This window comes from Mustela erminea, chromosome 10 (genome assembly GCF_009829155.1).
Source record: "Mustela erminea isolate mMusErm1 chromosome 10, mMusErm1.Pri, whole genome shotgun sequence".
Taxonomy (NCBI): Eukaryota; Metazoa; Chordata; class Mammalia; order Carnivora; family Mustelidae; genus Mustela; species Mustela erminea.
Window position 1 is genome coordinate 31,845,183 of NC_045623.1, and position 15,203 is coordinate 31,860,385.

Sequence of the window (15,203 nt, forward strand, 5' to 3'; positions counted from 1 at the left end):
AAAGTAAGAAAGAAAGAAAAAATGAGGAGGACTGACTTAAGGGGCTATAGATGACTGGCTACTGATATAGACTGGCAAGATGAGATTCAAAGACAGTTTAGGAAGATGGAGGAAAAATATCTGAAGGCAGCAATTGGTTTTTTTTTTTTAATTTTTTTTAAAGGTTTTATTTATTTATTTGACAGAGAGAGGCAGAGATCACAAGCAGGCAGAGAGGCAGGCAGAGGCAGAGAGAGAAGCAGGCTCCCCGCTGAGCAAGGAGCCCGATGCGGGACTCGATCCCAGGACCCTGATCATGACCTGAGCTGAAGGCAGCGGCTTAACCCACTGAGCCACCCAGGTGCCCCTAGCAATTGGTTTTTAAATGTTTTAAAATGCACCTGGGAATTGGTTTTATTCAGGTATGCTGAGACCAAGTGATTAAGAAATGATTGCCATTGAAAAAACAGTTTGTAATTTAGTCCCCAAGGGGAAAGAGGTACACCACATCAGGAATGGCCACATGGGGAAGCAATAGGATTGATCTGGAAGAAGAAGGAGGGAGAGCTAAGCACAACACAGAAGCCTTTATTATGTTTTCTGTGGAAAGGAGTGAGTGGGGCAAAGTAAACAGCTGAAGAAGCTTAATAATAGACAGTTTTAATAATTGGGGCTGGGAGTGGGTGGGGGATGCTCTGGGCTAAGAGGATGGTCTTTAGTTGCCTAGTACTTGGCCTTGGGAAGATTAGGGCAAGGAATACTGCCTTGTAGAGTATAAGAATCAGAAAGACAAGGTGTTAGAATGGATTTAGGATTACCTGGTATGCTCACATGAATTACCCAACCCTAGGGGAAGCAGTCTCTGCCCAGTCAGTGAGGCTCCAGATGCCAGAGTATCAATGATACAGAAAATAAGAAAATATACTTAAATACAGTGAATACAACAAGACACCTATCCCACCCACTTCCAACCCTGCTAGTATAAGAAATGTGAGAGAAAATAACAATTAACTGAAAAAGCTGCAGAGGAAACACAATCTTTTGCTCTGTGCTGTTCTATGTGTTTATACCTTACTGACAAGTTATCTTAGCATCCCCCAGTAATTGATGTTAAGTTGTAAATTTAAAGGTGATTCCTTTAAAAGAAAAAAAAAAAAAGACTGTGGAATAAATAATTGAAGATTTAAAGAAAAAAGGTCTTTCCTCTTTTCTTTACACACACACACACACACACACACACACACACATACACTCTGACAACTATGACAGGGTATGTCTTCTTAGAAAATCAGATTTTTATGATGTTAAGTTGAATTTTTGAATTTTAATCACAAGGTCATGAAGCAAGAACTAGTTCCCATTGTCAATCATTTGAATCATATATGATGCTGCTATATATAAAACAATTTTTCACAGACTGTATTTCCCACTTTAACTCAAGTGCATAATACCAAAGGACTCTGTAATAAGTAGCAATATAACAATATTTCAAAAAAAAATTTTGGTTATCTAAAGAAAAAGATGTGTAATAAAGAACTGAATTTCATAAGTAAAATTTAAAAATTTATTTTTCAGAAGTTGCACTGAAAAAATTAATCTCCATATTTTACATTATAATCTTCTTATACTTTATATAGATGAAATTTCAATACACTCTGCTAGAAAAAAGAAGGGGTATGTCACAAGCACTTTCTCTGTGCAAGACACTACAAGAGATACCACTGAGGACATTCACATCAATGAGATGATCTCATTTCAAAGAGCTTACATAACCACAGACATACATGACTAACTTAATATAAAACAAAATGTGATTAAGTGCTTAAAATAGAGGCTGTGAAGTGCTATGAAGCACAAAGCCATCTACTCCAACCTCCTTGTTCTAAATATGAGAAAACTGAGGCTCACAGAAATCATAAAACAAGATAATATACAGCCCAAAGGCAGATCTCTGCCGGGTTGCCAAATCCAGTGCCTCCTCCACTCTACCATGCTATCTCTTAATTTTTTTTCTATTATTTTTCATGACAATAAATAAAAGAAAACATTGATATAGTTTCTTCCTTTCTCTGATATATAAAAATCTGACATATCCTATGGATCTTCATCTAAGCATTCGCTCAAGGGGTGCCTGGCTGGCTCAACAGAGAATGCAATTCTTGATCTCGGGATTGTTTGAGCCCCACATCGGATGTAGACATTACTTGAGAATAAAATATTTTTAAAAAAGAAGAAAATAAAATAAAAATAAACATACACTCAAGAAATATATCATTTCACAGAGCCTACCATAGGCCTACTACTATAAATAACACTTAATAAAATGTATTCCAGGGCGCCTGGGTGGCCTAGTGGGTTAAGCCTCTGCTTTCGACTCAGGTCATGATCTTAGGGTCCTGGGATGGAGCCCCGCATCGGGCTCACTGCTCAGTGGGTGCCTGCTTGTGATCTCTCTCTCTGTCAAATAAATAAATAAAATCTTTAATAAATAAATAAGTAAAATAAAATAAAATGTATTCTGTGTTTACTGTATGCCAAACCACTGTCCTAAGTGCTTTATAAGCATCTCACATAACCCACATAATAACACTGTTATTATATCTACTTTTCAGATAAGAAAGCTAACAGTAAGTGATGAGTCAACATTCACACAGTTAGAAGTGGTAGGCATGGCTTGACTATAGACCCTGGTCCTTAGAACAATGTCACTACACAACAAACTAGGAAAAAAAAAGTATACATTTTAAAATTGATAGTCAGAACTCAATAATGAGCTGATGATCTATACTGGGGAATGAGAATTATTTTTTGAATAGCACTTAAAATATCTGTTTAAATTATGTCATACTATTCTTATACACAGGGTAAGTCAAGGTTAGATAATTTTCCATTTATGCATATAGGAGTTTCATTGAAGAAACTCTGAAATAATAAAGAAGTCAGATCATTCAAGCATGTCAGAGCATAAAAAGAAGAAAAATAAACTAAATCACACAGGGGCGCCTGGGTGGCTCAGTGGGTTAAGCCTCTGCCTTCGGCTCAGGTCATGATATCAGGGTCCTGGGATCGAGTCCCACATCGGACTCTGCTTGGCAGGGAGCCTGCTTCCTCCTCTCTCTCTCTGCCTGCCTCTCTGCCTACTTGTGATCTCTCTCTGTCAAATAAATAAATAAAATCTTTAAATTCTACTCCCAAGAGGACATTTGGCAACATCTGGCAGCCATATTGATTGTCACAACTTGGGGGTGGGGAAACTCAGGAAGAATGCTACTGGCATCTAAGGGCTAGAGGAGAGGGATGTTGCTAAACATCCTAAAATGCACAGCATAGCACAGATCCCACAACAAAGAATTATCCAAACCAAAATGTCAATAGTGCCACTGTCAAAAAACCTTGGCACAGAGCAATTCATTCAAATTACTAGAGAATACACTATTTCTCCTCTTTCATGCTCAATCTCAAACTAGTACTTAGTCTTTCCCAATACTAAGCCCTTAATACTCTGATACTCATACTTAGCCTCTACTATTACAAAGATAATTTGGAATGTAAATGAATGGATTTTTTTAGGTTATAAAACAGATATGAAAGTACAGGAAAAAAACATACATATGTGTTGAAAAGATAAAGAGTTATATATTAGACTTAAATATGAGAGAAAAAAGATAAAGCACTTACTGTAAAAATGTTCTAAATTCTGAAGCTTCAAAGTTCTCCACAGCAATAGACTCATGATTTGTTAAATTATCAGATGTCTGTCCAACAGTATGAAAATAGAAGTCAGGAACCCTTGCTAAAAGGACTGCCTTGTGTGCTTTGAACAAAGTATTACCTACAGAGAAAGTAACATCTGTATGGATTTCTTCCCTTAGGAGCCTGTAATGAATAAAAAGGAACCAGAATTTAATTAGTGATACTCAGAAATATATAATATACCCATTTCTATAAGATAATTTTTCAAAATAGCACACACTAAAAATACAAAGGTAAGTCACAAAATTAAAATAGCTTAATATGAAAATGAGTTTGTTCTCAGTTCATTCCAAAGAACACTGCTTAATACTGGCTTAGAATCTAATTTTCTAAAATTTATAGTGAATGGGGCACCTGGATGGCTCTGTGGGTTAAGCCTCTGCCTTCATCTCAGGTCATGGTCTCAGGGTCCTGCAATCAAGCCCCACAGCAGGCTCTCTGCTCAGCGGGGAGCCTGCTTACCGCCCCCCCACCAGCCTGCCTCTCTGCCTAGTGATCTCTGTCCGTCAAATAAATAAATAAGATCTTTAAAAAAAATAAATAAAATTTATTGTGAAAACAAAGGTAACTCCACTCATAAGAGTAAGACTATGTTTTCAAAAAAATTTTTTTAATTCCTTCTGATCATAAAAATATTTATATTCTGCTTTTTATATTGATTTTCCTTTAAAATGTACCTACTTTAGCTTTATTTCAGAAAAAGAACACAAATATGGTTACTGACTGCTGAAAAGAGTAAGTTTTTTAAAATCTTACTAAAAGAAGCAAAAAAAGTAAAATGTCAACAACACAAGCAAGCTGAGTATAACAATAGACAATACAGATTAGAAACTGGTACATTTTGTTCTGACTATTGTTAAATATCAAGTCTGAAATGCAGGCTTGGCCGTCAAGAATGTGACATTTAAGCCCTTTTCCAGGTTTTTCCTCACACAAATAGAACAAATCACGCTATAATCTATTATTAAAATGATGGGCTCATGGGGTAACCCATTCAAATCCCTTTACTAATGCACATGGTTATGGTAAAGCCCACTGATTACATGTAAAGTGATGGAAGAACAGAAATCAGCATCATAATACAAACTGTCATAATCTTTTGTCCCTGTGGTAACTATATATTTCTACTCTCTAAATACTAAATAATACTTCATATCACTGTATCATTATCCTCGGCAAGATATGTATTCTCAGAGGACTTCCATATCACAGGGTATACCTGGCAATCACACCAGTACACTATAGGAGGTAGAACTAATGGATAAAGATATCCATTTCAGTGAAAGCTTAGAATGTTGCCACTGACACTCTTACTCCTCCAAGACCAAGTTAACGGCTCCTTCCTCTGATCCCAACACAACTAGTGCATACCTCTATACAGCCCTTCTGTCACTGCATCATTATTTTTTTGAGTATTTCTCTCTACTAGACAATAAATTTCCAAAGGCAAAAACTGTATATGCAGTATACAGAGCTCAGTATCTGCTTGTTCAATTTTGTTGTATTTTACACTAAAAAAACAAATGCTTCAGAGCACAAAACTTTCAGAACCTTGGAAACAATAAGCAAACAGAAACATTTTAGTCAATATTTTTTTTTTTTTTAAGATTTTATTTATTTATTTGACAGATTGCAAGTAGGCAGAGAGGCAGGAAGAGAGAGAGGCGGAAGCAGGCTCCCCGCTGAGCACAGAACCTAACGCGGGGCTCGATCCCAGGACCCCGGGACCATGACCCAAGCAGAAGGCAGAGGCTCCTCACTGAGCCACCCAGACGCCCCCATTTTAGTCAATATTTTAATCAATAAATTATTTTTATTAAGTAGTTTTTAAAGTTATGTAAAAATGGGGGCACCTGGGTGGCTCAGTGGGTTAAAGCCTCTGCCTTCAGCTCAGGTCATGATCTCAGGGTCCTGGGATGGAGCCCTGCATCAGACTCCCTGCTCAGTGGGGAGCCTGCTTCCTCCTCTCTCTCTCTCTACCTGCCTCTCTGCCTGTCAAATAAATAAATAAATAATATTTTGAAAAAAATAGAGTTATGCAATAATGTACTGCTTTCTCAAACATTAATAAAAAGTCAAACTGCACATCAATTTATTCCTTCCTCCCATCTACCTTTTCTCCATCCTCCATTCTTCCCCAAGTGAATAAGAAAGCAATGCAGCTGGTAACCATATAACATCACTAGGGAATCTGCCTGGTTCTTAATACATGCTCATGAGTATTTGTTAAATAAAAAAAATTTAATGTGTTTAAAAAATTGTGAACATGAAAATATAGTGTCTTTTATTTTATAAAACTACTTACATCAGTTACAAGAATATCTTGTATGTTATAAGTAACAGAATTATCCGACTCAGACTGGCTTAAATATTAAAGGGGGTTTATTGGCTCATCTAATAGTAAAGTCTAGAAGAAGGGCAGGTTGAATCAAAGCTCAACTCATGTCTAGGTCCAGCTTCTATCTCATTTCTCAGCCCACTGCTGCACTAATCTAATGCATTTTGGACTGCTGATTATCACTAAAAATGTATTAAGCATGTTCAATGTACCAAGCACTGGGTACAGATTGATGACTAAAACATGTGCACTCAAGGATTTTACTGAATAGTATGGAAGACAGGCCTGAAAATTAAAGACTGTAAAATAGTCAATAACACATATAAGTAAAATTTTTTCAGAGACAGGCATAAAAGACCTTACAGAGGACCAGAAAACCAAATGAGATTTCAAAGATCAAATAAGAGTTGGTCAGGGCAGCAAGGCAAGGTCATAGTTAGTTCCTGGCTCCATGTTCCTTGCTAAGGTATGTGTGAGTATGAAGCTACAGACTGGTCAGCAGAGAGTATTGAGGGGCTAAGAAGTGACAGATGAAGCTGCTAGGATAAAGACCAATAAGAGGCAAAGAGTTTAATTCCATCTTACAGCTGAAGGCGAATCACCAAATGATTAGAAACATGGACAAATTCATTTTCCAAAATATCACCTATTAGTTGTGTAGACAAGGAATTAGAGGGAAATGAGAATGAGAATGAGAAAATTAATGCACAACACAGATGAATGATGGCTTGAGGCTGGCTTGAGCCAGGAGAGATCAATGGTGATTTAGACTATGGAATAGAATTAAAATATACTTTGGTAATAAAATTGGCAGGAGGTGGTGACTGAATGTAGGTGAATGGAAGGGAATAACCTCTCTTTTTTGGCTTGAACGACTGGGTGCTGATGATACCACCAACCTTTACTGTCTATCTGCTATTCCAACCTTCATTTTCAATTCCAGACATATTTCCAATTGTCTCCTGCATATGGCTTCCTCAACATTCACCATGCTCCTCCCTTTCAAATGCCCCAAGACTTGGCTTGTTTCCTTTCCCCTGTACCTCCACATATAATTGGTTACCGACCCCATCAACTTGCACATGTGAATCCCTTCCCCTTTTTCCATCACCACTGCCTTACATATCCCTTGACTATTACAAAATCTCCTAGCTAGTTTCCTTGTTTCTAATTTCTCTTCCCTCAACTCAAGAACTAAATGTTAATTTTCTATTTTAAAAACACCAATGGCTCTCCACTGCCTCCACAATATATTCCAAACCCTTCACTAAAGAAAGAAGGCCTCCACGATCTAGTCTTAGTTTACCCATTCACCCTCATCTGCTATCACTTCGGTTGCAGGCCATACCCACAATCCCCTCCCAAAAAGCTACCAAATTCATTTATCATTCATATATGGCTCGTCTTTGTAGCACATGACTCTGATGCTCTTAACGACATCTGAATGAATAATGGAATGAGCCAAGGTTAGCCATCAGCCAATGTGGTAGTTAAACAAGTAAACTCTAGCAGAGATGGTCTATAATAAACAGGAACCAAGTGATGACACTGTATTAGAGTTTCAGAGCAAATCCAAACTAGAGTAAGAAAAAGAAATGGGTAAGGATACAAGCAAAGATAAAGGAAATAAATTACCAGAAGATTATTTTGTATAACTATTGCAGAGAAAACAGACTGAGTAGGCTCATATTCTGGTTGTATGACCTTGGGCAAGTTATTTTAACGTTTTTGGAGTCAGAATGTCAAGGTTTTTATTTGGACTCTTATCACTTCATGCCTAATACTCAGTTTCCTTATCTGTTAAATGGAAATAATACCAAGACTTACTTCACAGGGTAGTCAACCCAGCATCTAGCTAATAGTAGAAGAGCAATAAGTTTAGGTATTTTTATTACAACTGTCCTGAATAATGGTCTACTTCTCAATGAGGTCTTACTGTATAATTGCTGTTATATCCCAAGCAACTTTCCAATTCTACAACAGGTCTGGCTTTTTGACCACTGAAACAGTTTATTTTACTCACTTCTCCATCTACTCTATTATCTCAGGTCACCCAGAGCTGTCTCTGTTCCCTGATGTTTAAGAATCTAATACAACTTGCTTTCCCAAAATATATCAAACTCTTTCAAATCTCTGTGTTTTTATAAAAGCAATTTCCTTTGTTGAGATATCCTCTGACTTTTCCCTTCCTAATCTTTACCTAATCAATTAGGAATCAATCCTCAAGAGATCAAACACCACCCTAAAAATGTTCCCTAAACTCACCCCAGTCCCCATAACTTTTGTTTGACTATTATCTCTCTTACTGGAGTGTAAGCACAACACCGAAGATACGTCTTATTAATCTTTGATTCTTCAGGACCTAGTACAAATCTAGGTACATGGTGGGTGCCAGATACTTCATTAATATTTGCAGAATAAATCCATTTTATTTCTGTATTTGAAAAAGATTAATTTGGTACAAGAATTAGGATGCTGGGTATATGAAGTTTTCTTGTTAAAAAAAAAAGAACTGCTACATCTTTTTTTCTTTTCTTTTCTTTTCTTTTTTGCTTGTAATAGGAACCTGGGAGTTCAAGATCCTATCCTTAATTGCTGCTCAGATGAGTTCACCTACTATAACTGAATTTCATTTTCTTTATATAAATCAGACATCTTATCTTCCTTAAATTCCTGACACCGTAACACTTACAATTCAACCCAAAGAATAAAGTCACTGAAAAGAAGGAGTGCCTCATTCTTACAGATTCACCCTAGAAACAAAACAACTTCAGTTTTATTTTCCCATATTTTTTATTAATCCCTCACTGGTGGAGACAAAGCAGCATCTCTGGCAGATGAGTCCAAATTAAAGGGAATTTTTTTTACTACATAGAAAGCACAGTTTATAGCTGCGGGAGCTTAAGTGTAGGGGATAGAAAGCACTTAAAAAAATAAAAGCAGAATGCTGCACAACTGTTGGTTATTAGTGGTAATTATGTTTACTGTAGTTCAGTAGTTCTCAAAGTGTGACTTAGCAGCTAGCAGCAGCAGCAGCATCACCTGGGACCTTGTTAGAAATGCAAACGCTCTCTTCCTGACCAACTGAATGAGTATTATGGTCTTGGACCCAGTAAATCTAAGTTTTAACAAGCCCTCCAGGTGATTCTGATGCACACTAAAGCTTACAAAATCAGTTTTGGTGGAAATGGCAATCGGCTAGGGAATACTTCTAGGCTTTATTTTCTTTATAGACTGAGATGTCATTAACCGGATTCACCAGAGCCTGAGTTAAGCTTCAGAACATCCCTCCACTTGCTTGTGTCCTCATGGGAGCTGGAAGTTGCTGGGAGCTGTATAGAGTGTTCTAGGTGAAGAGGGGAAACCAGTTTGCAGTCAGGAAATATTTCTACGTAAATATTTCTGGTAAACTGTTTAAAGAAAATTCTGAAGAAAAGACCTCCAAGACTCCACTAATCTATTTTTTCCTTAATCTAAGTAAATATTCATTTTTATACCTAACGTTTTTCTTAAACTAAGCTTCTTTTTTTAAAGTGTACTCTTCAGTACCATGAAACCTGCCTGGATCCATTCCAACCTTAGTGATGTGTCTTTCAAAAACTAAGCCTAGGTGCACCTGGGTGGCTCAGTGGGTTAAAGCCTCTGCCTTCGGCTCAGGTCATGATCCCAGGGTCCTGGGATCTATGCCCCGCATCCGGCTCTCTGCTCAGCAGTCAGCCGGCTTCCCCTTTCTCTCTGCCTACTTGTGATCTCTCTCTCTCTCTCTGTCCAAAAAAAAAAAAAAAAAAAAAAAAAAAAAAAAAAAAAAAAACAGAACTAAGCCTAGTCGTCTTATTCTGTCATAAACTGGGGGCTGCATATAACTATGATACTAATTTTGGTTTCCGTTTTTAATCTGGTACGTTATCTCCGAGGTGCTCGGGATTGGGTTTTTTAGGGTGAGGTAACAGCTCTGTAGTGAGGAGACTGGTGGACGTCCCACAAAAGCCTGAGGCGAGGAGAAGGAGGAGCGGGGGATGGAGTGGCCGAGAAGGGGCCACAGCTTCTGGGGCGGAGGTAGATGCCTTAAGAACTGAAGCAGCCAGAGTTCCCGCCTCCTCCTACCTGAGCAGATCCTGGCTGAGCTGCTCCGACACCACCGCCTTCAGCCGGCGCCGCTCACAGGGCCCCTTTCTTTGCAACCCCTTACTGCAAACTCCAGGGGACCCCAGAAGTACCATGGGCGCGGCGCTACCCTCCCCACAGCCGGCCATGTCCTACAAAGGTACCGCGGCACCCCGCAGGCCCAGTGTGGGATCTCAATCGCCGGCTGTGGAAGAAGGGGGCGTTGCCGACCCAACGCTCAGCTCCGACCCGAATCCGCCCCTCAGAGAAAGGTTGACGCCTCCCCGGTTGCACACGGTCCCTTACGGTAGCAGGGCAGCTCTGCGGGGCGATCTGGGAGGCTCGCGCCGACACGTGACCCCAGAAGGGTGTGCGCAGGCGTAGTAGTTCTGTTTACTTAGGCCGGGAGGCACCCCGCCCCCATTGCCTAGGAGCAAACCACGTCTAGGGACTATCCAATCTCTCCGGTTATTTTTCCTGGGTCTCTTTGCGTTGGAGGTGGTGCCAATCACTCAATTTAATAGTTTTATTGCGAACCAAGTTCAGATCAACCTGCGAACCTTTCCACGTTATGTCTTCCTGGGATGTCAGCGCTTTTTTTCCCCCCCACGAAAAAATAGGTTCACAGGACCCTTTACGGTGGCGAGTCACGCTCCCTTATTTTGTTGCTTTAGGCAAGAAAAACTGGGGATATGAGGAGCGGGGAAAGAACTAAGTAAAATCAGCAAGAGTGAGAACACTCCTGAGTCCCCTGAAAAGGGTGTGTACAGTCTAAAAGCCCCCGGTCGCTTTCTAATCCAGGGAGTGTCTCCTATAACCGCTCTTGAACTTCAACCGAGAAATAACAGCTTGTGACCTTGGGATAGGGATATTATCCTAGATTATAGCCCCTAAATGCAATCACAAGTGTTCCTTTTTTTTTTTTTTTCTTTTAAGATTTTATTTATTTATTTGGCAGAAAGATCACAAGTAGGCAGAGAGGCAGGCGGGGGGGGGGGGGGGGGGGCGGGGAGCAGGTTCCCCGCAATGACAAGTGTTCTTATAAGAGAGCAGCAGAAAGAGATTATACCTAGAAGGGAAAAGACAATGTGACCACAAGCAGAAGAATGCCGGAAGTCACCAGAAACTGAAACAGACAAAGAATAAATCTTCCGCTAGAGCCTCCAGAGGGAGGATAGCCCTGTCCACACCTAGATTTTGGCCTATGGAAATTAGTTTTGTACCTCTGGCCTCCAGAACTGGGAAGGAGTAAATCTCTGTTGTTTAAAAAAAAAAAAAAAAAGAAAGAAAGAAAGAAAGAAGGAACAAACTATCCGCTTGTATTCTAACGCTTTGCATACAAAGACATAATATTTATGATGAGGAAAGGAGGAGGTAAGGCTGAATGCCTTTAATTGAATGGGGAAGTGAATGGATTGGTGAGCTATCGAATTTCGAACATTTCAGCCTGAAGGAAATAGCTGGACTAGATATCATTTAAAAATCTTTTGGTATTTTTTAACTTATCTCCTCGGAAGGAAGAAAGCTCAATAGTTACGCTTCGTTCAGAAGCTTCGCACAAAGTATCCTTTGTGGTTGATTTGATTTGATTTGAATCGGGTTTTAGACGAGTCAGAGGTTACATTTGGCTCTTATGTCCCCTGAGTCTCTTCTAAATACTAAGTACTTGGAAAATAGATGGACCTTGTACCTTAAGATTGGCCAGAAAGTAGCTGTTTCTCCAAATAATGCCCCTCTCAAATATTCAGACACATCAATAATGAAAAATATAACTGGATAACTGATTCTTAATTATTCCTGTAGAAAAGAGGAGTGTCAAAAATAATAATACCTAATATTTATTGAGTGCTTTTATTAGGTGAAAGAACTGCTCTCCTGCTTTAAATGCATTAACTCAATCTTCACAACCACCATTTAGCTAGGCACTAATATGAGCCTAATCTGCAGGTGAGGAAGTTGAGGTATGAGAAAATAGGTGATTTGGCAAAGGCCACAGTCAGTGTAGTGATGGTCTAAGTATTAAAACTTAGGCTGACTAGCAACCAACTCTTCCCCTTCAAAGTCCTGCAAGAGTTCTACCATGCCCCTTTATCAGCTGAGGTAACAGGCATTTTTACCATCCACAATTGCGTTTATTATTAACTCACTGGTTGGGAATGGATGACAGAATGGTTTCTGGTTCATATAATTTAATTCTCTTAAAACACCTTAGGCAATTGACTATGTGAAGTAATTAAAGAAAAAGTGCCCTTTTAAAAATCAAAATACTTAAAAATAAATAAATAGCTTTGCGCAGTGGCAGTATCGTAGCCAATGAGGTTTATCCGAGGCGCGATTATTGCTAATTGAAAAATAAATAAATAAAAAACAAAAATCTGGTCAATGATACTTCACATTTAACCATTAGAAAATTTTTACCTAAAGCACTATTTTTATTTTAATTAATTCAGGCTGAGGAGTCAGTTATACCTTAATGTGAGTGAAGAGATCAGATTTTTTTCCTGAAAGACACTTAGGCCCTAAGGAACCAACAATGGGAACTGTAAGGACCTATTTTATATTTTTATTTTAGCCAGAGGTTTCCATTGAGTTTAAACAATAACTTTGTTGTTTAACCCTTAAACTGTCCCTGCTCCCCTTCCCCCAGGGACTTAAAAACAAGTCCCAGAAACCAGCTCCAGGTGTGGAGGCCAAGAAAAACAAGGCTGTACCCACCTCGAGTCTAGCCCTGACATAAGTACAGCCATCTTGGCAAAGCAAAAGCCGGTACCTTGCACTGTAAGAGTGGGTTAGCATAAGAATGGCCATCCTGAAGGCTGGGAAGCCATTTTACTGAGCGTCCCTAACCAGGCCACACTGTAGCATAACTTGAGATAAGAGAAAGTAGCTAAAACCTGGAAAAACAACTTAATAATATACCACCAGGGCGGTTAGGTGGTGGTGCTACAGGGACAAAATGTTAAAGAAAAACAAATAGTTAACATGCAGAGATCACAATCTTGCAAGACAGGAATCTCCCTTGGTTTGCAAATGTCCCAGTGATTTACAACAAAAAGGGCTATCTCTTCAATGGCCCAGTTTCCAGAGACAAATGGCTCAGTTCCTCAAGGCCTGAGGTAGCACCCTAAAACTGAAGGAGGATGAGGCAGAAGGAAATGTAAATAAAGTTAAATTTCTTCTAAACCTAAATCTCACTTAACCGCCAGGATGGCTCCAGGGTGACGCCGGGGTGGCAAAAGGTTAAACAAAGTTAAACTGTCAAAGTGGGGTGCAAGATATGTATGTAGCTATGAAGAAGTGCCTTGAAAATGCTATATAAACCTTTGGCTTTCAGGAATTGGGGTCCTTGTTGAAACCTGCTGCGCCAGGTGGATACTTGGACCCCAGCTAGCTGGAAATAAACCTTGCTATGTGACTTGCATTATTGAGAGTGTTCTCTGTCTAATTGAGGGGTGGTCGACTCCGTACCCTAACAGGAACTTTAAAGGTAGACAGGTAAATCTCTAATTTTGGGTTGGGTTGGCCTTAACTATGGTTCTCATGTGTGAAAATCAATTTAGGAAGGCAAAAAAAAAAAAAAAAATAAAACCAGAAAAAAATAAAACCCTCTACTAAGAACTACCATTTTATGAAAGAAAAGTGACTTTTTGGATGCATTATTTTTTTCTTCTTTAAAAATGTTTTCATTTGAGAGGCGCCTGGGTGGCTCAGCAGGTTAACCCTCTGCATTCGGCTCAGGTCGTGGTCTCAGGGTCCTAGGATCAAGCCCCGCATTGGGCTCTCTGCTCAGCGGGGAGCCTGCTTCCCCCTGTCTCTCTGCCTGCCTCTCTGCCCACTTGTGATCTCTCTCTCTCTCTCTGTCAAATAAATAAATAAAATCTTTTTTAAAAAATGTTTTCATTTGAAACATTTCAAATATACAAATAAGTATGAAAGACTCGCGGATCCCCTTACCCAAGAATCCAACACCGCCACTGGATGCAAACAGCAAGAGGTTTATTGAGCGCAGGTACCGGCAGGTGATCGGTAGCTCCGGCTAACCGAGCACACCGACCGGAGTGAAGCAGGGTCTTTTATAGGAAGGTACAAACAAGTTTTGGGTGGGGCTGAGCTGATTGGCTGATAATTTGAACTTTTGAAAAAGGCATACTTGGGTTTGCTGATTGGCTCTGAGGACCCGCGCGCACGAAGAGAGAGGCGGGAAGGGGGAACAGGCTGATTGGTTCTGAGGGCCCGCGCGCGGGAGGAGAGAGGCGGGAAGGGGGAACAAGAAGGGGGAAGGTAGGAGTGCCATCATGGCATTTCTATAAGCTAGGCAGTTACGGAAGGGCAAAAAAGCAATTAAAAATTAATAACCTAATCTACGCCTAAAAGCCAGCGGTTCACAGAAAAGCAAACAAGCGGTTAGTTATCCTATCTATCTTCTAAGGGAGGGGCTTTCCAGGGCAGGGGTCTTTCAGTAAAGAGAGAGATACAATAAACCCCAATATACCCATTACCAAAATGGGCATATGTGCCTTATCAAGCCTTCTCTTCTTTTGGTCATTTCTCATGTTTTCTTCTTTCCTTCCTTCTTCCCTTCCTTCTTTCCTTCTAAAAATTTTGAAAGTAAAAGCACAGACATTATTTTATTCCTACATACTTCAGTATGCATCTCTAAAAAAAATTGTATGATTTCTAACTTCTTTTTTTTTTTTAAGATTTTATTTATTTATTCAACAGAGAGAGATCACAAGTAGGCAGAGAGGCAGGCAGAGAGAGAGAGAAGGAAGCAGGCTCCCTGCTGAGCAGAGAGCCCGATGTGGCACTTGATCCCAGGACCCTGAGATCATGACCTGAGCCGAAGGCAGAGGCTTAACCCACTGAGCCACCCAGGCACCCTGATTTCTAACTTCTAACATTATTCCTTACAAATTAACAATAATTTATTTACTATGTAACCCATTGTAAAATTTTCACAACTGTCCTAAAAATATCCTTTATAGTTGGTTTGTTTGAATCCATTTTCAAATGATTCAGAGGTTGCATT

General features: G+C 39.5%; 1 protein-coding gene and 1 pseudogene across 1 annotated transcript in view; one reads left to right on the forward strand and one right to left on the reverse strand.

Moving 5' to 3' along the window:
• BTBD8 (BTB domain containing 8) overlaps positions 1 to 10,515 on the reverse strand; it is a 104,353-nt gene extending 93,838 nt beyond the window's left edge. Inside the window, exons 1-2 of the mRNA XM_032302106.1 lie at positions 10,175 to 10,515; positions 3,658 to 3,855 (exon numbers count right to left, since the gene is read on the reverse strand). Coding sequence (XP_032157997.1) covers positions 3,658 to 3,855; positions 10,175 to 10,323 — 347 coding nt within the window. The 5' untranslated portion in view covers positions 10,324 to 10,515. The remainder of the gene's footprint in view (positions 1 to 3,657; positions 3,856 to 10,174) is intronic.
• A 1,943-nt stretch (positions 10,516 to 12,458) lies between these two features.
• LOC116568294 lies at positions 12,459 to 12,607 on the forward strand (annotated as a pseudogene).
• The last annotated feature ends 2,596 nt before the right edge of the window (positions 12,608 to 15,203 follow it).